We start from the raw sequence: 26,857 nt of genomic DNA, 5'->3' as shown, positions 1-26,857 counted from the left end.
AATAACTGTGCATTGTTCCCTGAAGGTGGAATCTCATGTGGATAGGGTGGTGAAGAAGGCGTTTGGTATGCTTGCCTTTATAAATCAGAGCATCGAGTATAGAAGTTGGGATGTAATGTTGAAATTGTACAGGGCATTGGTGAGGCCAAATCTGGAGTATGGTGTGCAGTTCTGGTCGCCAAATTATAGGAAGGATGTCGACAAAATGGAGAGGGTACAGAGGAGATTTACTAGAATGTTGCCTGGGTTTCAGCACTTAGGCTACAGAGAGAGGTTGAACAGGTTGGGTCTTTATTCTTTGGAGCGTAGAAGGTTGAGGGGGGACTTGATAGAGGTTTTTAAAATTTTGAGAGGGACGGGCAGAGTTGACGTGGGTAGGTTTTTCCCTTTGAGAGTGGGGAAGATTCCAACAAGGGGACATAGCTTCAGAATTGAGGGACAAAGGTTTAGGGGTAACATGAGGGGGAACTTCTTTACTCAGAGGGTTGTGGCTGTATGGAATGGGCTTCCGGTGGAAGTGGTGGAGGCTGGCTCGATTTTATTATTTAATAGTAAATTGGATAGGTATATGGATAGGAGGGGATTGGAGGGTTATGGCCTGAGTGCAGGTAGATGAGACTAGGTCAGGGAGAATGGTCGGCGTGGACTGGTAGGGCCGGACAGGCCTGTTTCCATGCTGTAGTTGTTATATGTTATATGTTATATGCTCAAGAACATCACAACCCTCCTGCTCCATTTCTAAGTCCGCATCGCCCTCCTCCCTCGTAAAAACAGATGCAAAAAATTCATTTAAAACATCTCCTACATCCTCTGGCTCCACACACAGCTTTCCACTATGGTCCCTGATGGGCCCCACTCTTTCCCTCGTTATCCTCTTACCCTTGATATACTTATAGAACACTTTGGGATTTTCTTTTATTTTGCCCGCTAGTGCTATCTCATGGCCCCTTTTTGCTCTCCTAATTTCTTTTTTAAGAACCGCCCTACACCTTCTGTATTCCTCTAATGATGTCTGTGCCTTAAGTTCTTTATGCCTTCCAAAAGCCCCCCTTTTTTTCCGAATCAATCCTACTATATCGTTCGACATCCAAGGTTCTTTGGACTTGTTTGTCCCACCCTTAAACTTTAGGGGAACATGCTTCCTCTGTACTTTTTCAATTATTCCTTTGAATGACTCCCACTGTTCTGATGCAGTCCTCCCCACGAGAAGCTGATCCCAGTCCACCAGGGCCAACTTCTGCCTTATCAGATTTAAATCGGCCTTGCCCCAATTTAGAAATTTTCCTCTTTCCTCTGGTCCCTCTTTATCCTTTTCCATTACCACCTTAAATATCACTGAATTGTGATCACTGTCACCAAAATGCTCTGCTACTGACACTTCAGCCACCTGTCCGGCCTCATTTCCCAAGATTAAGTCCAATACCGCCCCCTCCCTTGTTGGACTTTCAACATATTGGCTCAAAAAGCCCTCTTGGATGACCCTTAGGAACTCTGCACCCTCAGGGCCCTTGACACTTTGGCTATCCCAATCAATATTCGGGAAGTTGAAATCCCCTACAATTACTACCCTGTTGTTTTCACACCCCCCCGAGATTTGCCTACAAATATGTTCTTCTATTTCCCTCTGACTGCTTGGGGGTCTGTAGTATACACCCAGTAAGGTGCATGCCCCTTTTCTATTTCTCAATTCCACCCAAATAGCCTCATTTGAGGAACCCGCTAATATGTCATCCCTTCTTACAGCAGAAATAGATTCTTTGATTAATACTGCAACACCCCCTCCCCTTTTTCCCTGCTCTCTGTCTCTCCTGAAGATTCTATACCCTGGAATATTGAGCTGCCAGTCCTGCCCTTCCTTCAACCATGTTTCCGTAATGGCAACAATGTCATACTCCCATGTGTTCAGTAACACCTTCAATTCATCCCCCTTCCTTCCAATACTCCTTGCATTAAAATAAATGCCGTTCAGACTTGCCCTACCCCATTGTGCTGGGGCATTCTTGTTCTGCCTCCCAATCTGACCAGTTATTTCCTCTATATTTTCCTTCTCCTCACCCCCTATACTAGCTCCATGCTGTATCCCAACCCCCTGCCAAATTAGTTTAAACCCTCCCCAACAGTGCTAGCAAACCTCCCCGCCAGGATATTGGTCCCCCTCTGGTTAAGGTGGAGACCGTCCGGCCTATACAGTTCCCACCTTTCCCAGAAACAGGCCCAATTATCCAGAAAAACGAATCCCTCCCCCCTGCTCCAACTCCTGAGCCACACATTAAACTGCTCTATCCTCCTATTTCTATACTCACTAGCTCGTGGCACAGGGAGTAATCCAGAGATTACAACCTTAGATGTCCTACACTTCAATCCTCTACCTAGTCCTTTTTTTAACTCTCTTCCTAGCCCCCTAAATTCTCATTTCAGGACCTCTTCCCTTATCCTACCTATATTGTTGGTACCTCTGGCTCCTCTCCCTCCCCTTTCAGGATATCCTGGACACGCTCAGACACATCCCGGACACCGGCACCAGATGATTTGAGAACTGTATTTTCTAAAATACTTATGGAATTGTTATAAACTTGCCCATACACTCTAACGGGGAATAGAACATAGAAGGACACAACATAGGAACAGGTCCTTTGACCCACATGTCCATGCCGAATGTGATGCCAAGTTGAACTAATCTCCTCAACTTGCATGACTTAAAAAAATCATTTAAAATAAACTCCTAGGCAACACGTAGGTTGCTAAATAAATTATTTTAAAGTTCCTTTTACATTATAAGGGCTAGGACTCTATTCCATGGAGTGTCGGAGGATGAGGAGTAATCTTATAGAGGTGTACAACATCATGAGAGCAATGGATTGGGTAGATGCACTTGCCCAGTGTAAGGGAATCAAGAACCAGAGGACATAGGTTTAAGGTGAGGGGGGAAAGATTTAATAGGAACCCGAGGGTAACTTTTTCACCCAAAGGGTGGTGGTGGGTGCACGGAGGAGGTAGTTAAGGCGGGTACTATCGCAACGTTTATGAAACGTTTCGACAGGTACATGGATAGGATGGGTTTGGGTCTGGAGGGATATGGGCCAAATGCAGGCAGGTGAGACTAATGTAGATGGTGCATGTTGGTCAGTGTGGGTAAGTTGGGCCAAAGGGCCTGTTTCCAAGCTGTATGACTCTATTTAAATACTTATATTAAGTAATTACAATGAACGTGCATAAAATTAGTTTGGTAAATCAAAATGTCGTTTGCAAGCAGTAATAATGAATTGGAAGCTAAGTTGGTTTAGTTTACTGATACAGCATGGAAACAGGCCCTTCGGCCCACATGATTGAACCCGGATCTCTAACGCTGTGAGGCAGCAACTTTACAAAGACCAATTAATCTACAAACCTAATGAAAATTTACTTACACCTTAATAAAGATGTTTAAGCTATAGGAGAGCGATCATTATAAACTATCATGGAAATAATATACATTAATGCAATAATCAATAATAGTTTTTATATTCACGTAATGTCAAGACATTTTCCTTGATTGGAGTAGAGACAGCGACAAAAGGCGCTGCTTGTAATGAAGCACTGAATTATTGATGTTGACGTCGCTGTTTCTGGATTAAACCATTTGCGCAAAGATCCTGAGATTGTTCTCAGTGTCTTGGAGTAAGATCCATACATTTCAATAATTTTGCAATCATTATTACTGCAATATGTTGGTTACTGGTTAACCTTGACTTCACTATTTGTAGAAGTTTCCTTGAATACTTTCCTTGGAAAGGTTTAGAGGGATATGGGTCAAACGTGGGCAGATGGGACTAGTGTCTTGGATAGGAAAGGTTTAGAGGGATATGGGTCAATTGTGGGCAGGTGGGACTAGTGTAGATGGGGCATTTTGGTCGGCATGGGCAAGTTGGGCCGAAGGGCCTGTTTCCATTCTGTAAAGTTGATCACTTACATTTGCATTTAATCACTTATAGTTCTCAGTAAAAATGACAGAATCTTTTTTTCTTTTTGCAATTGACCTCGAAAAAATATCTTATTAGACCTAGTATCTAAAATTCAAGAATTTATATCTACGATATCAAAATGATTTTTCTAAATTAAGATGCAATTCATATATATCCTGCAATAATTAATAAGAGTGCCGAGTATGAATATTACACAGTTACAGAGAAAAGTTGGAGAATATTAAGACATGTTGCGCAGTATATGTGCAGATTATCATATTACTGAGAGCGGAAATTCCTTCAAATATTATCGACAGGAAGTGAGTTTAGATTACCTGTATCATTTTGTGTATACATGCCTGATGTTGTTTGAATACTAAAATATGTTCAAAGAAACTCAGCTCTGTTACAAATATACCCATCTAGCTCATGGATAAGTGCATTTTATTGAGTTGAGTGGATTTAACACACACACGTGCATAGAAATATAAATAACCAAATTCACCAACACAGCTGCAAAAACTAAAACAATGCATCAATGTAGGTGAATGCAGGTCAATAGGTAAATGTGCCACCTGGTAAGGCACTTAGGCACTTAAACTATCCCAGAATAGATCCCTGATGAAATAGTGTTGCTGTGATTTTTTGATTGAATACAGCATGGAAACAGGCCCTTCAGCCCACAGAGCCCATGTTCTTGATTGATCATCCATTCACACAGGTTCTATGTTATCCCATTTTCTCACTCACTCTCTACACTTTCAGGGCAATTTATAGAAGCTTGGCAATCTACAAAACTGCACGCCTTTGGGATGTCTGAGAAAACTGGAGCACCCGTACGAAACCCACATGTTCACAGGGAGAATGTGCAAACTGCACACAGACAGCACCCAAGGTCAGAATCGAACCTGGGTCTCTGGCGACGTGAGGCAGCAGCTCTACCAGCTGCGCCACTGCCACAGGTTTTTGAGACAGAAGGAAGGAATCAGTCAGGGCTGTTAGTCTTGACAACATGGATAGAAAAGATGGGTGGGTGTGAAGCTAATAATTGAGGGCAAAATTGGATTTAGGATGGTCGATATTGTTGTGGTGGCATGCAAGCCAGGCTGCGTCACATTGGCCAGACTATTATTTATGTTAAGGACAACTGAATTTGTTATTAGATGAGGCATCTTGGTCGGCACGGGCAAGTTGGGCTAAAGGGCCTGTTTCCATGCTGGATGACTTTGACTCTAATATCCTCTCACTCAAGCCCCTACCACAAGCAGAAATATCTCAATATCTACCTTACCTTAAGATCACTTTTTTTTCCTCTGTACTTTGAACAAAAATATCTAACCTTTTACCCTCTTTGTGACACGACAATCCTCTCGCTCCACAAACTGGTCTAGAGAACCTCTCCTGGACTGCCTCCAATGCTAGCGTATCTATTCTTAGATAAGGGGACTAAAACTATACACACTATCCCAGGTGGTGTCTCTCCAATATGCCCTAAAATTGTAAATTATTCATTTCTATTTTTAAATTCCAACCCTCTGGCGATATAAGCTAATATGCCAGTTGCATTAATTACTTGCTGCACCTGCATGCTGACTTTTTCTGTTTCATGCACAAGAACACCTGGATCCCACTCTCCTCATTTACAATCCTTTTCCATTTAGACATTACTCTGACTGTTGATTTCTCCTGCTGAAAAATACATAACCTCACAATTTCTCACACTAAGCTCCATCAGCCAAGTTTTTGCCCATTCGCACACCACACTTATAATCTGTTATGGTGCTCAATTTCCCTCGTCACCGCATGCCCTCCCACCAATTTGTGAAGGAAGCAAGGTTGAAGGTCTAAGATGAGGAAGGGAGGTTGAGAGGATTAGATTGGAGTACAAAAGCTCAGAGGTGCCACCAGACAATTGTCGATGCAGGCAATTTCGAAAATCTTTAATCAGCATTCTGTGATGTTTGTTTAGATAAAATTTGACCTTACCTCTAAATCATTGAAGAATAAGTGTGAATCAGCCAGATTAAAAATCATCTCCTCCATTCGCAATCCAAGCGACACAGCCGTGGGAGTATCCTGTCAAAAAGCAGAGATTTAAGCTTTAGCTTTAAGATCTACCACTGATTTTTTGGATGAATATGAAGACCTAATTACTTGTATCTTTATTTATCTTCCTTATAAATGATCACATAATTTTTAAAGTCTCTTGTTATCAAATAAAGGTCTTGTGATGAGATGGAGTACAGGAAAGAGATTGAGAACCTTATGTCATAGTGTCAGGCGAACAAACTCGTCCTTAATACCAGTGAGATGAAAGAGTTGGCTGTTGACCTAAAGAAGCTAGTGGGTGGGCAGTGAACACAACACAATGGTGCTGCTGTAGAAATGGTCGATGGTTCCACATTTTCTGGCATCCACATCAACAGCAAACTAATTTGATCCCTTCACACTGATATACTCCAAAGACGTACAGGTATGTAGGTTAATTGGCTGGGTAAATGTAAAAATTGTCCCTAGTGTGTGTAGGATAGTGTTAATAGTGTTAGTGTGCGGGGATCGCTGGGCGGCGCGGACTTGGTGGGCCGAAAAGGCCTGTTTCCGCGCTGTATATATATGATATGATATGATATGATGGTGTGATCAAGATATGCATCAGCAGATTTATTTTCTTAGGTGTACGAGAAGATTTGATAAGTTGACGTGGAACCTTTTGAACTTCTATAGATGTACTATACAAAAGTATGTTGCTGGGATGCATCTCAGTCTGGTATGGCAACTGCTCTGCTTTTGACTGCCTGAACCCGCAGATAGTGGTGACGACAGCCCAGTCCATCACAGGCTCGTCCAGCGTTGCATCAGGGCTGGACATATCATCAGGTATGCTGCCATTCTGGCAGTTCCCCTTTTCTTTCGTCTACCTTCTGGTAGAAGATACAGGAGATTGAAAGCCCAGATATCTAGATTTAAGTACAGCCTCTTCCCCGCAACCCTCAGAGTCAATCATTTATTTTGCACTCCTCAGGTGTGTTGTCACATACTCTTGCTCTTACCTCTACCTCATTCAGTTTCTGTATGTTCTGTATTTTTTTCCCTACTACTTCAATTTGTATTAAATCTCAGCACCATTCCTTGCACCTTTTTAAACCACACTTTCTCTGTAGCTCTCACACTATATTTTGAACTCTGTTTCCTTTCCCTTTTTGCACTACCTGTTGTACTCATGTATATTTTGATTGTACTCGTGTGTGGTGCAACTTACTCGGTGAGCACGCAAAATAAAGTTTTGCACTGTGTCTTGGTGACACGCGATAATAATAAACCAATATCAATATCAGTACTAAATTGTCTGCGTCACAATCCGACAAACAATGTATGATAGGAAAGGATGATGAACTGGAGCATGTTGCCAGAAGAACAAATATTGCCCAGAGCATCAGAGAGAACAGAACTACAGCAGAAGGATCCTAAAAATGTTGGGAATCCTTCAAGACTCAAGAGTGAGGAGTCAAGAGTGTTTTCTGTACTGAAATGGGACAATTAATTTCTTACCTGCAGTAAGAAGTACTCAATAGATTATATAATAAACAAACAAAAAAGGTTCAATAAATTAAAAAAATATTGTGCAAAATTCAAAACAATACCCTTAGTCCCTCGTGCAACCAAGGCAGTTCATAGATCGGAGTTTAGTTGGATTTCATAGTGCCTGATTGTTGTTGGGAAGAAGCTGTTCCTGAGCCTGGACATTACTGTTTTCAGAACCCTATACAGTACATTCTTCCCGATGGCAGTAGTGCTTCTGACTGCTAATCCTGCTACCACTATACACTGTGAATTGTGCCACTTAAATTGACACGTTGTCATAAAAAACATGATATTATGACTACTGGAGAGGCTTTGGAAGAGACAATCCTGCCTCCTCTTCAAATAGTAGCATTGTTTCTTTCACATCCATCTGAAGGTGCCGGCAGGACATCTAAATTGAATATCTCATCTGAAATACACTCATGGTATCTAGCATTCCTTCATTGCCATATTGAAAGGTCAGTTCAGGCCAGCACAATGGTGCATCTGGTAGAACTGCTGTCTCACAGCACCAGAGACCTGGTTTCGATCCTGACCTCGGGTGCTCTCTGCGTTGAGTTTGCACGTCTTCCCGTGATCCCGTGGGTTTCCGATGGGTGTTCCGGTTTCCTCACATCTCCCAAAGATGGGCAGGTGTGTAGGTTAATTGGCCTCTGTTTAAAAGAAAATGGCCTAAAAGTGTGGGGAGCAGATGAGAAAGTGGGATAACATAGATCTAATGTGACTGAGTGAATGATGGTTAGTATGGGCTTGATGGGCCGAATGGTTTGTTTCCACGCTGTATCTCTGAATGAAACTAAACTAAACTAAACTAAACTTAACACTGAGTTAAAACCAATACCCAATCCTAAATATTGTGGGAAAACTGTGTGAAATACTGACATATGGTAATGCTTACCTAATATAATGGTAACAGGTTTTTATAGATATGTGATGATATTGAGCTGAATTTTTATTCCGCTAGAAGTCAAAGGAGTCACCCCTGGAGACCCAGATTATAATTATCTTTTCAGTCAACACCTTGAAAACAGTATATCTGATTATTATTGCATTGACCTGTGTGGGAGCTTGTTCTGCACAAATTGGAAACTCCACATTGACAGCAATTGATGTCAGGTTCAAACCCAGGTCTCTGCAGTTTGAGGCAACAGCTGTACCATCTGCACCACTGTGCTTCCCCTTAAAACTGATATTTTCATGTCTAGTTATTGTTGGAATCGGGTTAGCATGGAGCAAGTTACTGGTGTGTCGACACACTGCCTCACGTTTTAAGAACCCGCTGTAGAAGTGGAATTGTCAGGTTAGCTCTATCTCTATGTCTACTGTATTTGGAAAAAATCAGACAAAGAAAGGAAAGTAGACCAAAAGAAAAGTAGAGCTGCTGGTGGAACTCAGCGGGCCAGACAGCATCCACGAAGGGAATGGATAGTCAACATTTCAGGTCGAGACCCTTCTTCTGGACTGAAAAATAGAGGGGAAGTAGGCAGTTTAAAGAGCTGTGTGGGAGTGAGGTGGGGCAAGAAAGACAGGTGCAGGTGAGATGGGGTTGAATGGCAGGTAACGGTCAGGTGGGGGAGGGATAAGTAGAGATAGTGACAGAGACTGGGAGATGGTTAGTCAAGAATAAAAGGCTGCAGATTCTGGAACGTGATAGGAAAGGAAGGCGAAGATTGGAAATGAGTAAGGTAGAGCACTTGCCCTTTGAGTTTGTTGATCTTGTATCTCCAGATCACTTTTACAAGTTCATAAGTTCTAGGAGCAGAATTAGGCTATTCGGCCGATCAAGTCTATTCCGCCATTCAATCATGGCTGATCAATCTTTCCCTCTTAAACCCATTCTCCTGCCTTTTCCCCATTGACCCTGACACTAATCAAGACATTTCTCCCAGATTGTTGTCTCCTTAATCAAAATCTCTACTTCCTTCAGACTTCAATTTTTGTGTCATGTAGAAAAAGAAGTTTGAATTTCTCTATCTTTCATTTCAATTATTTGAATCGTTTATCTGATAATTAACCACTTGAAGAATTCCACCTTGAAATTTGACTTTTTATGTCAGTTTGACCTCAGCTCTCAAACACTTGGCAATGGATTTTAAAAGATATCAACTAGGTACAGTATACACCGGATTTTGAATGTTTCTGTGTGGTTGATGCATCAGAGGTTGGTATCAAATTCTCTGGATGTAGCATAGGAGCAACATTAAAATGTGGCCCTTGTGAGGCCTTTATTAATACATAACAGAAACCTCTTCTTGTAGATACTAAGTGATAGAAAACACATTTAGGATGTAAATTAACTTCACCATTCAAAGGATCATGATATAATAGAACCACATTGCCTGGGGACACGATTGTCGATCTTGTTTACCTGATTTAGTGCAGCCCAAATTTAACTCAGCACTACAAGGTAGCGAAGCATTAAAGACAGAGCCAAACTTGTTTTAGTTTAAATTGATTTTTTCGCTATTTTTTTTCATGCACAGAATTAATAGTAAACCTTATTCCGCGTATAATAAAGCTCTGACCTTTGCACGAAAACATGGGAAGATGCAGATATTCATTTGATTGATTTAGAACAGTCAGCTATGGATTCATACGGTGCTCTTGGCACTAAGACTGAAGGCGGTGGGCTTAAATTTCATTCTGCTTCTTTGAGTTGTAAAATCTGTGTGCACTGTTAAGGGAGTGCTATACTGTCAGAGGCGCGGTTAACCTAAGGTGCAAGGTGTCACCACAGGTGGTCAATAATGGTCCTGTGATCAAAACTGGAGGAATTCAGTTGGAGGTGCTGGAGGAATTCAGCAGGTCAGGCAGCATCCATGGAGGGAATGAACAGACGATGTTTCGGGGTCAGCACACTTCTTGAGACTGATTCAGACAAGATTCCAGCATCTGCAGTTTCTTGTTTCTCCATTATAATGATTCCACAATAGTACTTTGAATGTAGGCAGGCCAGTTATCTTTAGTCTCCTGATTAATCTTTATCATTCAATCAACATCAACAAATGACTGATTGGATGTGGAAGTAGGTGGCATGATTAGTACGTTTACAGGTGGCGGTGTGAAGGGCAGTCTTGGGTTACTGGGTAATGATGTGATGGTGAAATGGGGTGCTAATGTGAGGTGGTGCATTTTGGGAATACATCCAGGGCATAGATCATGAAGGTCCCAGGGAGTATTGAGGAACAAAGGGATCTAGCTAGGTGTGCAAGTCCAAAGATCCATGAAGGTGGCAGCACAGGTAGATAATGATCTTTATTGGTTGGGGCATTGAATACAAGATCAGGGAAGTTATGCTCCAAATTTCTAAATCCATGGTCAGACCTCACCTGAAGTATTGCGTGCAGTTCTGGTCACCACACCATGGGGAAGACCTGACAGCACTGGAGAGGGTGCAGGGGTGACTCACCTGATGCCATCTGGGATGGAGTGTTTGGTATGAGGAAAGACTGGAGAGGCTAGGTCGGTTTTCCCTAGAGTAGAGGAGGTTAATAGGGAATGTTGGCATCGTCATCGTGGCTATCCCTCGAAGTCGAGGATGATGGTCTACATTCCTTCACAGAATGAAGACGCCTGTGCGTGTGTTTGTTTAACGTGTACTTGATGTTGCACTCCAAGAAGCACACGGTCCTTCACAAATCAATCAGCTAATTCCACCGGACCACGATTGAGGTGTATTACACAATGAGGGGTATAGATGGGGTCGACTGTAGGAATTGTCTCCCCTTATCAGAGGTGAATGAAACACGGGGACGTAGATTTAAAGTAAATAATTCAGAGGGGATGTGAGGGGGAACCTTCTTTCACACAGAGTGGTGAATACCTGGAATGCACTGCTAGAGAGGTGATGGAAGCAGAATTGCAGGCAACATTTAAGTGATGTTAGATGAGCACTTAAATTGCCTCAAAGCTGAAGACTACGGGCTATGCGGAGAAGATGGGATTAATAGGGATGTGGGCCAATGATTGTTGTGGACTGATTAGCCTGTTTCTATGCTGCATGTATCTATGACTCATCCTAAACCAAAGTTCTTATATGTCTGTTTGACTATAATTGAAACCAGAATGAATCTTGAAGACATTTACCCTATTAAACCCATATGATTTTCAAAACCTTCATTCTATCATCCTTCATTTTCCTTACCCTAAAGAAAATAATCCCTGTCCTTAATCTTTATACATAACTGAAAACCCTAATCTATGATGTTATTTCCTCCGCACCCAAAATCTGACTTTAGATAGTGCCCGGAACTGTACTCAATACCATAGCTGATAGCTCTGGCTCAGCAGAATTCCCTGGCTTTGGGTCGGTTCGCTGAGAGTTCTATCTATTTTTGTTTAACATCTTGACCAATTTGTTCTGCCACTTTCAAAACCAGTAAATGTGAATCTCTGTGGGACTCCTTCAAGATTTTCAACAATGCGTTCAAAAAGAATAACACTGTGCCAAAATATGTATGATGTGATACATAGAACAAACTGAAACTCCTGCTAAATTGTCATGAAATAAGCAATTATTATGAGAATCTATGCTATTAGCTGATATAGTCAATTAGAGATATTATATTTTGTTGTAGTAGAGATGGTTTCTTTTGTTGTTTTAGCTAATATAAAATGAATGCTTATTTTAGTGGAAAGCAGTAAGATGGATGCCTGTGGCAGAAATGTTATCCTTGGGAACAGAATGTGTTTGTCCCTTTACGAATGATATGGAGTGTACAGAAGAGATGGGCTATTGTCCTCTCCCACTACTCTGTCTGACTGCGAGTGCTGTGTATTGAAACAGTAAAGCAAGGTCATGCAGCTACGAGATTGCTCGTCTATAGAGATAAGAAAGTTTATTTCTTAGTAACAACTCCTTATTTGGGTGCGTGTGAAAGTAGGAAAAGTTTTGAATCCACTTATGGTAAATTGATGCGTTTCTCTAAAAACATGTGACTTATATTAATGGTTTGGTTTCTGAGCATGTGACCTGTATCAATGATTTTGTCTTCTCTGTAACCATGGGAATTGTATTAGATGTGTAATTGGTCCTTGTATTAGATGTGTAATTGGTCCTTGATTTCCTTTTGTCACACCTCTCTTTTTCTGTATAAAAAAGTAAACAATGGTGGAGAAGTTGTTCTTCTTCCCCTCCCCTGAGTTGAGCTCTCTTCAGACACTAGTGTTGTGTCTGGAGATCTTCTCGGGAAGAACCCCATGGTGGAATAAATCTGATGTGCTAATCCAGTATCACGTGTGATTATTCAGACTGAAGGTAAAGAATTTGATTTAACAATTACACACTACTTATTAAACACATCAGTGATTTCTATAACCCCAGTAACCTTCTCACAATAAAAGTGACATGATAAAGGTACATAAAGATCTAAAACCAAAGAGTCTTGATAGGTGTCCCTCCATCCTATCAACTTGGCTAGCCTGTACTGTCCCAACAATACCAAGGAATGATGGGCCCAAATCCATTGATTTATTAAACCACTCAGCTAAACAATCACCTTTTTTTATAAACCAGGACAGTCCTTTCTTTAGAACGACTATATAAAGCCAGGGTTCACAGTATTCATCAATTTAAGATTTGTTCTTGTTTTCCTTGGAAAAACATTCCCGTAGAAGGGACATTGTAAATATATCCTCAAATTGAGAATCAATCAACTGAGCTTTAGAACCCACTAGACCAAGTGGACCCGTTGGGCCCATTCCTCGTAGAGGGGGAACAGGGAAGGGGAGAGGGTGTCACTGAGTGAGTCCTGGACCCAAAGCCTCTCCTGTATTGGTGTAGCACCCTCAATCCCCCCCCCACTCAATCCCCCTTATCCCCCCCACTGATCCACTTCACCCCCCCTACCATACCCCCACTTGTCCTTCCCCTGCCCTAACCCCCACTTCCCCAGCCCTGCCTCCAACCTCATTCCCCCCTCCCCACCCCTATTCCCCCCTCCTCCTCCCTTCACCCCCACATCCCTCCCCTCCCCCACCCCCACTCTCCTCTCCTCTCCACCCCCACTCTCCCCTCCTTCACCCCACCCCCACTCTCTCCTCCCCCACCCCCACTCTCCCATCCTCCCCACCCCCACTCTCTCCTGCCCCCCACTGTCCCCCTCCACCCCCACTCTTCCCCCCACCCCCACTTTGCCCCCCTTCCCCCCACCCCCTCCTCCCCCTCCCCTCTTAAACTTTAAAATGTCTGTAGCTTTAAAAATGTAGCTTCAATTTGAATGAGAGTTGTTAGACATTATGCCCAGGATAATGGTGAGTAACGTGGTGCAAATACCGTGGCGCTATGGTGTACCGTCTTGGCTGTGCATGACTCTATGAGACTAGCCAAATGTAGGCGACCCTCCACATTACGCTGTCTGTGTGATGAAAATTTGTTCAGGATTCACAAATGTTCACAGAATTCACAATTCACAAATCCATGACTCAAAATTTTGAGCAATGGAATAAAATTTGCTCTTGTGGAATACAGAGGCTACGTGAGAAAAAAGTAAATAAATCAATGCGATTTTAATTTAAACTTTTGCTTCTTGATGCCACATTTTAGAAAACCGCAATGCAGCCTGTTTTCTAGGGACATGACCCCTCTCCTCTCCTCCCAAGTAATTTGGCGTTGCCTGTACTAACGGTCGTATATTACAGGAGCTAACTTTCTTATACAAATGATCCCTGAAGTGACATATTTGTCAATCCAGCTATAAATTGTGACTTCAGGCTTATTTTGTACCTGTGTCTAATAATGTCCATTACTTGCAAATGTAAGTGTCAGCTTGGCTCAGTGGAAGCATTTGGCCTCTGAGTTAAAAAGCTTGGAGCTCAAGCTTCAGTCCAGGAGCACATAAATCTCTACTACTATTTTAGTTAGCACTGAGGGAATTGCTGCATTGTTAGAAGTGAGACGGTTTGAATGTCCGTTCAGCTGGATGTAAAAGAAACCATGGCACATCTGTGAAATGGAGCAATGTGTTCTCCCGGAGTCCTGGCCAACATTCACCTCTCAATGAATATCAACTAAACAGATTAACTGAAACTTTATATGGCATAGTCATTATACTTCAAAAACTGCAATATGCTATTGGCGGACAATAATTTTTGTGCATGTAAGCTGTTATGTAAATTTCAGTTCTCCTTACTTCAGTATGACAAATAAATTAGCCAGTGGCAAGCATTTAAGCAACAGACAAAATGGAAAGCAATGTATGTTACGGGTGTAAGGTTATGCTCTGTTCGAAGTAAAACTTAAAATGCTGGATATATCAAATATGAGAGGGCATAGCTTTAAGCTGAGAGGGGCAAAGTTTAAAGGAGGTGTGTGGGGCAATTTTGTATAAGTGGAGGGTGGTGAGTGCGTGGAACGTGCTGCCAGGGGTGGTGGTGGAGGCAGATACGATAGTGGCATTCAAGAGACTTTTGGAGAGGCACATGGATATGAGGGAATGGAATGGTTTAGGTTTTGTGAAGGCAGATAAGAGTTGGTCTTGGCATCATGTTCTGCACATTGTGGCCTGTCCCTGTGCTGCGTTGTTCTATTTCTATGTTCCAAACACTCAGCATTAAGAGCAGATATTTGCTAAAATCAATTGTAGAGTTATAGTCACACAGCATGCAAACAGGCCCTTGGACCCAACTCATCCATGCCGACCAAAATGTTCATCTAAGCTTGTCCCATTTGCCTGAATTGGACCCTACGTTTCCTATCCACGTTCCAGTTCAAACCCTTTTACATGTTAATATATTCAGTTGGTAATTTTTGTTTCTGGAAATGAAAAGAGCATAAGCTAAAGGAATATTTGTCATCCTTTGTAAAGGTGCCTTTCACTGCTGATAATACTGTCTTTTGGTACCTGCACAGAATAAGTTGTTGAACTTGTTTAGCCAACAGCCATTAACCTTCAGGTAGGCTCAGGGAGTGAATAGGGTGAAATTTGGCACTGATAATTCAGTGAGGAGGTGCTTTGTGTACCTGCTCCTCACGGGAGAAAGAGAGGGAGAGAGGGAGAGAGAGGGGGAGGAGGAGAGAGAGAGAGGGAGAGAAATAAAGAGGGAGGGGGAGAGAGAGAGGGAGAGGGAGAGGGAGAGGGAGAGGGAGAGGGAGAGGGAGAGGGAGAGGGAGAGGGAGAGGGAGAGGGAGAGGGAGAGTCTGCCATTTGAACATGGCCGATCTATTTTTCTCTCTCAACCGCAATCTCCTGTCTTTTCCCCATAACCTTTAATGCCCTTACTCACCAAGAACCTATCAATCTTTGCTTTAAAAGTACCTAATGACGTACTCCACTGCTGTCTGAGGCGATGAATTCCACGGAATTACCACCCTCTGGCTAAAGAAATTCCTCCTCCTCCATTCTCAGGATATATCATTGTATTCTGAGGCTGTCCCCTCTAGTTCTACACTCCCATTCCAGGAAACATCCTTTCCATTTCCACTCTTCCCAGGCCTTTCAGTTCTCACATTGATCAGAGTCGTTGGCAGGCCAGTTGCCCTACTAAGATATGGTGCATCTAGATTCTCTCTTTGGTGCACCTTTAAAGACTGGTCAAAGGCATTGGAGACATGACCTTTGAGGAAGGAAAGGTGATGGTGTACTTATGTGGCCAGAGCGTTAATGATCCAGGGCAATTTGTTGCTGATATTTACAACCACACACTGGTTAGTTTAGCTTTGAGATGTGTGAAAACATACACCTCCGGATTCATGGATAGTTTCTTCCCAACTTTTATCAGGCAACTGAACTATCCAATCACCAACTTGAGAATGATCCTGACCTACCATCTACCACATTGGAGACCCTTAGACTACCTTTAATCAGACTGACTGGACTTTATCTTGTAGTAAATGTTATTCCCTTTATTCTTTATCTGTGCTGTGGATGGCTCCATTGTAATCATACATGGTCTTTGCTCCTACTGGTAACATAAAAACTTTTCACTGTACACATGACAATAAACTAAACTAAACTAAAGATACAGCATGGATACAGGTTCTCCGTCCCACCAAGTCCACGCTATCGATCACACGTTCACACGAGTTCCATGTTATCCCACATTCCCATCCACCCCCTACACTCTAAGGGCAATTTAGAGGCCAATTAACTTAGGCAATGAATTCCACGGAATTACCTCGGTGCCTGCTTGAAGGGCCGAATGGCCTACTTCTGCACCTACTGTCTATTGTCTTACAAACTCGCACGTCTTTGGGGTCTCCCTCTTTCCACAGAGGCTACGTGGCCTGCTCTGTTTTTAAAAAATCATTTAATGCTTTTGCAGCAGCACATTGTGACTAAATTGAAGCCTTTACAAAGTTAGAACAGTTTAACTGCTGCTTGTTGATCGTGCGTGTAAATTTGGAGATCTTTAATTAGCTGGAAGTACAGTTTAAAGTCTTGCAACATAATTGCAGGATTGAACAGGCATGGCTAAGATTTTATTTGGTGTATGTGTAACTGCAGTCGAGAAGAATGGCATGTCACTGTGATAAGCGTTTCCAAGTAATTAAACTATTGCTGTCAGTTTCTAGCTTGCTAGGAACAGGCTTTGTGTTCCAACTAGAAATGAGAGGATCTTGATTATCTGAAAGAGCCCACAGCAATGCACTAATCCCTGCCTAACCTCTGGTTGACTCTCACACAATTAAACCTCCATTGAATATAAGTCTAATTTTAATAAAATCCACTCCTTTATGCTTTTCAATACTATAGGCACAATGGTCTTCTATAACTACTTTTGAACTTCGTACTATATAATGTAGAACATATAAAAGTTAGTCGTTAGGATAGTTGCCTTTAAGATCTTAGAAATCAATTATTGACAAGTTTAATTTTTTTTGCAGTCATCTAAATTAAAATGTTTTCAGGGCGACTTCATTTTCTGGGAACTTAACTCTCAGGTGTTGCGATAAGCTACACAAGAGCAGAAGAGGGCTACTCAGTCCCTCCAGTGTGTACCTCTGTTCAATTAAATGATGATGAATCTGTGCCTGAGCTTTCTTTGCCAGCCTAAGGTCCATAACCCTTTAGTTTTAATTTAGTTTCGAGATGCAACGCGGAAACAGGTCCTTCGCCCCGCCGAGTCCGCGCCGACCATCAATCACCCGTTGACACTAATTCTATGTTATTCCACTTTCCCCATCCATTTCCCACCCTCTAGGGTTAATTTACAGAGGGCAATTAAACTTCAAACCCGCACGTCGTTGGGTTGTGGGAGGAAACCGGACCACCCAGAGGAAACCCACCCGGCCACAGTGAGAACGTGCAAACTCCACACAGGCAGTACCCGAGGTCAGGATCGAATCTGGGTCACTTGCACTGTGAGGCAGCAACAGCCCTAACCTCCCTAACAAGAAAGGAAACATTGACTCTTCATGCTAGCAGCATTCATTTGACTAAGGCTTATTGTCTTCTGAAAGCCAGAGTTCCAAATTTCTCCACATTTGTTGAAAAAGAATTACTGGCTGATATTGCTCTTCACAAAAGTTCTGATTTCAAGATTTTGCACTTTTCTTTGAACTCAACCACAAGAGGAAATAATTCATTATCTTTAACTTTTTCATTCTAGATTAGTGCACCACTCAGATGTCTTTAAGACTTCCCCTCATAATGTTATCCTTTGAAACCTGGTATTCTGGTGAAATTGCAGAGCGAAAGGTGGCACCAATCTGTGGTGACATTTTGCAAGCAAAAGAACAGGTCAGTATTAAATATAGTTACTTTGCAAGCCTTATAGTTGTGTTTGGTGCTAAAGTTTGTGTCCCAACCTGCACATAATACTCATCATGGACTTTGTCCATGTCTCTGCGCAAATTTAAAAAAAAAATCCAATTAATCATCATATTTCCTTTTATATCTTGGATCATGTTTTGGTGGTTTTGCAACTTGGAGAGGCTCAGATGTGGACTGGCCTTCTGCAAGGCTTCTGTAAGTCACCATGCTCGATACACCAGACTCCTGCTCCACAAGCTCCCATATAGCAGAGATCTTGGATGGAGTGAGTTGGAGAAGATCGGGTACAGGGAAGGAGACCGGAGTCACAGTGCGACGGGGAGTGGAGAGAGGGACATGTGGTCGGTGAGACCGGTGGTAGGAGAGCAAGAAGGAAGCTGGATAATGAGGGCTTTAGGTGGATAATCAGGGGCAGGTCATTGGAGAGATAGTCAGGCTGATCGTGCGTAGAGCGATGAGCATCTGACAGATGGGGAGCTGGGGACAAAGGCATTCAGGGGATAGGATAATTGGAGCAAACAGAAAAAGAATTAGTTACCAGGAGGAAGTTAGACACCCCAAGCTCTTTGACTGCAGCCCAGGAATGGTTAAGCCCTTCAACTAACATTGAATCAACCCTTCAGATAAGACCTACTTTAGTGTTACATTGTCATGGAAGAGGCCATTTGGCCAACCAAGTCTTGCTGGCCATCCATTTGCATTGATTATGTGCCAATGCATTTTATTCTCCCTACGTTCTCACCAATTTCCCCCAGATTTTACCACTCACCAGCACAATTATTTGTGTCTAGGATTTAGTTGAGTTGAGTTGAGTTGAGTTTATTTTAGTTTAGAAATACAGTGTGCAAATAGGCCCTTTGGCCCAGCAAGTCCGGGCCGACCAATGATCGCACATACACTAGTTCTATCCTAAACACTAGGGACAATTTAGAGAAGTCAATTAACTTACAAACCTGTACGTCCTTGGGTGGGTGAAACCGGAGCACCCATGTGGTCACAGAAGAATGTGCAAATTCTGCATAGACAGCACCCGCAGTCAGGATCGAACAGGAACTGGTGCTAAAAGGCAGCAACTCTAACTGCAGCGTCACTTAAACATATATTATCAAGCTTCTTCATGCTTCATAAGGCATCCTGATATAAACGTGAAGGTTCCAGATTTGATCTAAGATCATTGCTAAGCTAATTGATTTTAGTCAACATGTCAGTATAGGGAGTCACTGCAATTGACCTTTGTGACTCAATCTAAGCTGGAGAATAAACTGTAGAAGAAAAATTGCAGAATGATCATTGTTTTTGAACAAGTTCATGTGTGGGGAGGGCAAGGCAGGCTGTGATGACTATGATTGAATTGGAACATAAGAGACTGCAGCAAGAATCGGCCTTGAGTCTTCTCAGCCATTCAGTCTGAAGAAGAGTCCTGATCCACGATATCACCTATCCATGTTCTCCAGAGATGTTGCCCGAGCTACTTCAGCACTTTGTGTACTTTTGGCCTCTTCTCAGTCATTCAGTGACATGCTGACTGAACTACGACTAACTTTTCACTTCCAGCGCCATAACCTTTGACTCCTCGGTAATCTATCCATTTGTCTGATCATCCTTCAGTCTCAAGCTTCACAGCTGGAGAATGTCCCTTTGGTAAATCAGCAAACAATAACTAGCATCCATGCACCATACAGGTGTAAATTGGTAACTTTGATGTTTAATTTCATTCGGGAACTACATTGCTGATTTACTGAGCTTACCTTATTCGCTTTAGACTTTTACCTTATTTAGGGCTACAGTATATTTACAAAGTTTTAGCTCTGTTTCTGCAGTTTCTATTGCATGGGCATATCTGCAGCTTGGCATTTGTAGGATGTCCAATGTACTCTATACCTTGCATCTGTTGATGCCCTGTCTATTCCAAGGGCATATATTTAGCTTGGCGTCTGTTGGATGGCCAGTGTACTCTATGCCATGCATCTGTGGGATGCCCAGTCTCTTCCAAGGCTATATATTTAGCCTGGCGTCTCTGGGATGCCCAATGTGTTCTGTACTTTACATCTGCAGGGTGTCCAGTCTATTCTACAAGGATATTTTTAGCTTGACATCTGTTAATGCCTAAATTACTCTGCGAGTCTATCTTAGCCTTGGCGTTTGTGGTCATAGATTTTATCAGGCAGCAGTATTTTCACTGACACAAGAAGTATTTTCATCAGAGCGCTTGCTTAGAAAATGATAGGGAACTAAGTCATACCGGTAATATAATCAGTATGGCCAATACGATTCCTTCACTGGTAGTGAAAATGATTGTTAACTTTTTATTCATGGACGGAAGATGTAGAAATTTTACAGCACATAGTATGGTGAGTTATTTGGCTGTGGCAGCAGGAGGTTCGTGTTCTGGCCTTCCTTTGGTGCCTGTTGCAAATTTCAGTTACTTGGGAGGTCAAAGACTTCACATGCAACTCAACAGGTGTTGCACATGGGTGGGAATAGAAATTTGCTGCATGGCGGTTTGGGGTTGATAACGTCAAATGTTCAAGTTCACAGGACATCTTGGTCAATATGGGTGAGTTGGCCCGAAGGGCCTGATTCTATGCTGTAGGTCTCTCCGACACAAGGCCACAGACCCAATAGTGGCTGTGACAAGATGGGTGGGTGAAGGGGGAGAGGGACTGGACACTGAGTCCTTAGGTAGTGTGGGGAGATTGATATAAAAACCTATGCCTTTGCACTGGAGTGATAGCAGAACGGTAAGCGTCTGTGCATGCTTGGGAGGTGGGAGAGAGATGGAAGAGAGGAATTGGAATCTGTGATGGTGGGGTGAGATACAGGTCATGGTCTTCATCTGGGATTTTGTGTTATTGTGGTTAGTGTTGTGCGGTTGTAGATAGAAGATTTAGCAAAGGTGAACAACGGTAAACACCATCCTGGAGATATCAATGTGCATTGGACCAGAATGTTAATATTGTGGTGCTTGATAATATTGCCCATAATATTGGAATAACTGTGCTTCAAAAGTCCCAAAATGACTTTAAAGCCCATTGCAATTATGGAGTCATAGAGAGAAGTAGCGCAGAAACAGGCCCTTCAGCCCACCAAGTCCATACCACCCATCAAACGCCCATTTGGAGCTGAAATTTTCCTTAACCCATTCTATTCTATTCTCCCCACATTCCCATCACCCCCCCCCCCCCCCCCCCGCTCCCTCCACTCTAGGTTCTATCACTCATCACTTACATTAGGGGCAATTTAAAATTGTCAATTAACCTACCACCCCACATACTTTTGGACTGTGGGAACACTTAGAGGAAACGTACAAACTCCACACAGACCGCACTCGAGATCAGGATTGAACCCGGACGCCTAGCTTTGAGGCAGCGGCTCTTGCCAATGCGCCACCCTAAATAACATGAGGTTATGGAACACACTCTATTAGTACGAGCCTTTCTTTTTATATTACCTCTCCTTCACCGTTTCCTGCTTTATATTATATCCAGTTATTTTTAGTTAAGAAAATATGGAAAATAAGCAGCAAAGGCCATGTAAAGTGCAAGAGCGTTTGGCATCCTTAATGCCGTGTGTCATGGATTATTTTGGAGCATTTCAATGGAACCAGTGTAAAGACTCTAAACCTGAAACTTCTGCCTGACAAGACATGAATAATGATGCTCATGGCTTCTTCAGAAAGGCATGGCTTTGAATAGAGGAATGTGAAGAATTTCTGTTCCCAACATTTGTTTCCAAGAGGCTGCTGGTGCCAGAAAGATGCTGACTTTGTGCTGATGGCTTGGAAGCTTTCGAGACATGGGAAACCACTCCCTGGTTATGGGTCACTGTTGAAATGAACGCTCTGACCTGTGGTGTCAGGTGGCTCATCTTCGTATTTACAAAGGAAGGTTACAAAGGATTGAGTGGTGTTAAGCGACATTACCCACTTGATCTGGTGAGTGTTGGCTGGACCAAAATCCGTTGAAATTTTGATGCCGAAGAGAAACATTTATGAAAATTAATAAAATTGTCTGATTTTTTTTAGATGACAGTCACCAATATAATTGCTTCTAAGTAAAATTCTATTTGCTTCATGTTGTCAAGCTTTACAAACTGGCTGTATTTAACTAAATTAATTATATTTTCTTTGCCATATTCCCTTCTATTCTCTCAATTCACGGCGCTTCGCTTTTCTTTCTTCCACCTTCCAGAAGATGCAGAAGCTGAATTTTCCTCGAACGCTTAGACTTAAGAACAGCTCCTTCCCCATTGATATCAGACTCCTGAACCAAACACCACTTCCACACCCCCTTCCTGGAGGAGCTGTCATGTGCACTTACTCTTAGCTCTATCTCATATACTTATTCCATAATTGTACTTTAATATTTTTTCTGCACTATAATCCTGCACCATTCTGCTGTTCTGCACTTGTCAGTAGTTAGAGTTGTATTTATCATTAATAATAATAATAATAATCCATTTATTTTATATAGCGCCTTATCACATGCTCAAAGCGCTTTACAAAACAATTAACATAGAAACAAACAGACAAACTATCCTGACGGAATATGGTATGTATGGTATGTATACTGTTTACTCTGTGAGCTTCATGTGAACAAGGAATTTCATTATATCCTGGCGTTTATTACATTAAGCTAACGCCATTAATGTATTGATTGGTTATTTATTGATTTTTTGTTTATTATATAGTTTCTTTGTGCATTGTTTTTATAGACCTGTTATCAGCTTAGTTTTAGTTTTAGTGTTAGAGATATGGTATGGAAATTGGCTCTGGCCCAACTAGTCTGTGCCATCCAACGACCATCCATACACCAGTTCTATCCTACTAGGGACAATTTACAGAGGCCAATTCACCTACAAACTCGCATGTCTTGGGAGGAAACTGGAGCATCTGGAGAAAACCTATGCAGTCATAGGGAGAATGTACAAGTTCCATACATAGCACCCTTAGTCAGGATTGGTCGCGGGTCTTTGGCACTGTCAGGAAGCAAATCTACCGATGCGCCACTGTGCTTCCATTACTTGCCTCTGCAAGTAAGAATTTTATTGTTCCATTGTTGGTACATAAGACAATCAAACTCTTTTGACTCTTGACTTGATCTGAATGAGAAATGACTTTTGTTTGATCTGGTGGCCACTGGCAGGGTCAGCGTTTATTGACCTTGTGTAGGAGTTGGTGAGCAGCCTTCTTGGACTGCTGCCATGGTTCTGGAGAAGATGCTCCGATATTGATATTGAGTAGGTTGTCTTGGAATTTATATCCGGCAACAATGATGGAATGGCAAGTCAGGCTGGTGTGTGACTTGGAGATGAACCCTTGCGTGGTGATATCTGCATGCAGCTGAAGCCTTGGTCTTTCTGGATGCTAAAGGTCGTTGCTTTGGGAGGTGCTATCGGGACAGCTAGACGAGTAACTGAAGTGCACTTTGTGGATGGTTTACACTGCAGCCAATGTGCGCCAGTGGTTGAGGGAACTAATGTTTTGGATGTCAGGTGAGCTGTTTTGACCTCAATGTCATCGACCTTCTTGAGTGTTTAGGGAGCTGCATTCATCAAAGAACACGGAGGGTATTCCATTACAGGCTGAATAATGCTTTGTAGATGGTGGAAAGATTTTGGCATTGGAGGTGAGTCACACTCTGCAAGATATATCCAGCCTCCAACCTACTCTTGTAACCATAGGATAGAGACCTGGCCCATTGGAGTTTCTGGTCAATAATGACCCCCAGGATGCTAATGAAAGAGAATTTAGTAATGGTAATGTTATTGAAAGTCAAGCATAAGTAGTAAGATTCTCTTTAGTTTAAGATGATCATTGTCTGGCAAGTGTTATATGTCAGCCGATGCCTGAACACAAATGTTTGCTGAAACTTCAGCAGGAATTTAGGCTTCCCAACTGAGAATTCAACATTCATGGACTCGTAAAATGAACATTCTGACATCAATGTTAAGATTGCTTTTGAAACATCTATAAATGTGGTATTTTCGTAAGTTGTAATAATATTATTTCTCTTTGAGTTGATTCTTCAAAAGAACCATTTATGATTAGTGATGTGAGACATTAAAATAATTTACTTATTGCTTTTCTGCATATTGGTCAGTCAAGTTACATATTGTTATTACAAACAGTCTTTTTTTTAAAAGACAATTAGTATATTTGCTGTAAATCAATGTTTCTAATTTGGTGGTCTGACCTCACTGATTTAATGTCAGTGCTTGCAGGTGAGATCATTAATGTGCAGGGCTTGGCAGTTATTCATGTGGTTGCCAAAAAAGAATGATATTTTCCCCTCTGTATGTACTCGGTTACACTTAGAAAGGACTTGCTCAACAGTTACAGAGGAAATGCTTGGAGGAATTTGGTGTTTGGCAGCATGTCAGTTCATATTGGACTGAAATATGCATCAACTGTTCAGCTGCCATAAATTTGACCGAATGACATGGCAACAACCGGTCTTGGGAATTCAAAACATCATCAGATAAACCAATGAGCCTATTGTTCACTGTGTGACTATCACAAAACCTCATAAAGTGCCAAGTTCTCAATCCACGTCATTCGATGTGTGATAGGCAAAGCAACGCTTATTATACAAGAACACGTTGGAGGATGTGGCCGATTCCCGTTTGCTCCCCACATTCATAATAAATAAAAGGTTCCCAAGCTTGCAAATTGTTTTGGTTTTCTATAGCCGGCGCTTCGAAGCTATTCAAAGCCTTGAATGCATTCTCATTTAATTAAAAGGTGTGAAGAGAAAAGTGCAGAGGTTTAGTCGTGCTGAGATTCTTGTGGTTTAGTGGCCTGTGTTTATGAAAACTGTAATTAGTCAGTGGAGTCGAACAATGTCACCGCGATGTGAACTTGTGAGAACTGTGTGGCATAGACGCTGCACTGTGGAGAATGATGAAGGACAACTATGATTCTGGTTCTGAACAATCTACAAACACTTCCATTTCTGCTGTGTACAGTCCTCATTTCCACACTTCGAAACGTGTCAAGATGCAGATTCTGCAACATGGTTTATGAGAACGATACCAAAAGAGAGAGGTTATCACGATCAAAAACATATATAGACTTGGTGATCTGACGGCAATGGTAAAAATTATAAGCCCAGCCTTTCACTGAATCAATGGGACACCATTCAGGAGATAGTACACTAACCTGTCTGCCTGCCTGCCTGCCTTCCAATTATACCCTGTAAGTGCCAACAATTAATGAGGTAAATGTTGACATGCTTTCAAGGCATTAATTGTCAGCACTTACCGGGCTTAATTGGAAGGCAGGCAGACAGGTGAGTGTACTATCTCCTGAATGGTGTCCCATTGATTCAGCAGAGTCCTAAGTTGTGCCCTTGTGTTAGGGAATGACACCTTGGTTTGGTGATCCAGACCGTACTGTCTTGAGTTGATACACCCAGTCTGTGGAAGTGGCATGATGCATGTATTTGGGTCAAATAAGTATGGTTACAAGGATCCAGATTCCAGATCCTTCTTTGTGGCCTCTGGGTTCTTGATCTCATTCTGGACACTTGGATAAAGGGAGAGTTCCAGATTCTAGATTAATTGTAGCACTTCCCAGCATCCCTTAGACTTTAGACTTTAGAGATTCAGTGCGGAAACAGGCCCTTCGGCCCACCGAGTCTGCAGCAGCCAGCGGTCACCCTGTAGACTAACCTACACACAGTAGGAACAATTGTACAATTTACCGAAGCCAATTAACCTACAAACACGCACATCTTTGGAGTGTGGGAGGAAACCAGAGCACTGGAGAAAACCCACACGGTCACAGGGAGAATATAGAAACTCCATACACACAGCACCCATAGTCAGAATCGAACCCGAGTCTCTGGCGCCGTAAGGCTGCAACTCAACCACTGTGCCACCCCATTGTGGAAATGATTGCATGTTTTCTCCTAAAAGGTCTGAGCCAGTGGCCAGAGGTCAGTGAGAGAAATCTAGACTACTTCTTCCCCTCCATAATCCAAGCAGTACTGTGACCACTAACAGCTCCCAATCCCAATTTATTCAGCACAGGCTGGTGATGGAACCCATTGCACTTCTACAACACACGATGCCTCAGAAAAGCCACCAGCATCCACAAAGACTCTTCACACCCCTGCAACAGTCTGTTCGAACTCCTTCCATCGGGCAGACGATACAAGGCCTTCTACGCCCGCACCTCCAGACTCAGGAACAGCTTCATCCCCAGGGCCATAGCTGCTATGAACCGGTCCTGCTGAGCCGGATGGTCAAAACGCACAGTGATCCGGCACAGATCTACTTGCACTTTATTCTGTCTTAAAACTGTTACAATTTGTTTCGTTGGGTTGTTGTTGTTTAAATTAATTAAATTATTGGATCGTATGGGAGGCACATTCCCAATCTCGTTGTACCCCTGTACAATGACAATAAAGATATATTGTATTATATTGTATTGTATTGTATTCTACTCTACAGGATTTAATCTTGAGTTCAAGGAAGATCAAAAAGTTATAATACATAGAACATAGAACAGTATAGCACAGGAACAAACACTTTGGCCCACCATGCCTGTGCTGAACATGAAGCCAAGTTAAACTAATCTCCTCTGACTGCACATGATCCAAATTTGCTGCAAATGCATGT

The 26,857-nt window shown here is 42.3% G+C and overlaps 1 protein-coding gene across 1 annotated transcript in view; it reads right to left on the bottom strand.

The window, feature by feature from the left end:
• The window catches only part of LOC144604640 (protein phosphatase EYA2-like), a 135,227-nt gene that overhangs the window by 34,744 nt on the left and 73,626 nt on the right, over positions 1 to 26,857 (bottom strand). The window contains exon 10 of the mRNA XM_078419275.1: positions 5,928 to 6,017. Within this exon, the coding sequence (XP_078275401.1) occupies positions 5,928 to 6,017 (90 nt within the window). The remainder of the gene's footprint in view (positions 1 to 5,927; positions 6,018 to 26,857) is intronic.

The sequence above is a fragment of the Rhinoraja longicauda genome, chromosome 22 (genome assembly GCF_053455715.1).
Source record: "Rhinoraja longicauda isolate Sanriku21f chromosome 22, sRhiLon1.1, whole genome shotgun sequence".
In the NCBI taxonomy this organism is placed as follows: Eukaryota; Metazoa; Chordata; class Chondrichthyes; order Rajiformes; family Arhynchobatidae; genus Rhinoraja; species Rhinoraja longicauda.
This window is presented reverse-complemented; position numbering and strand designations above follow the sequence as displayed.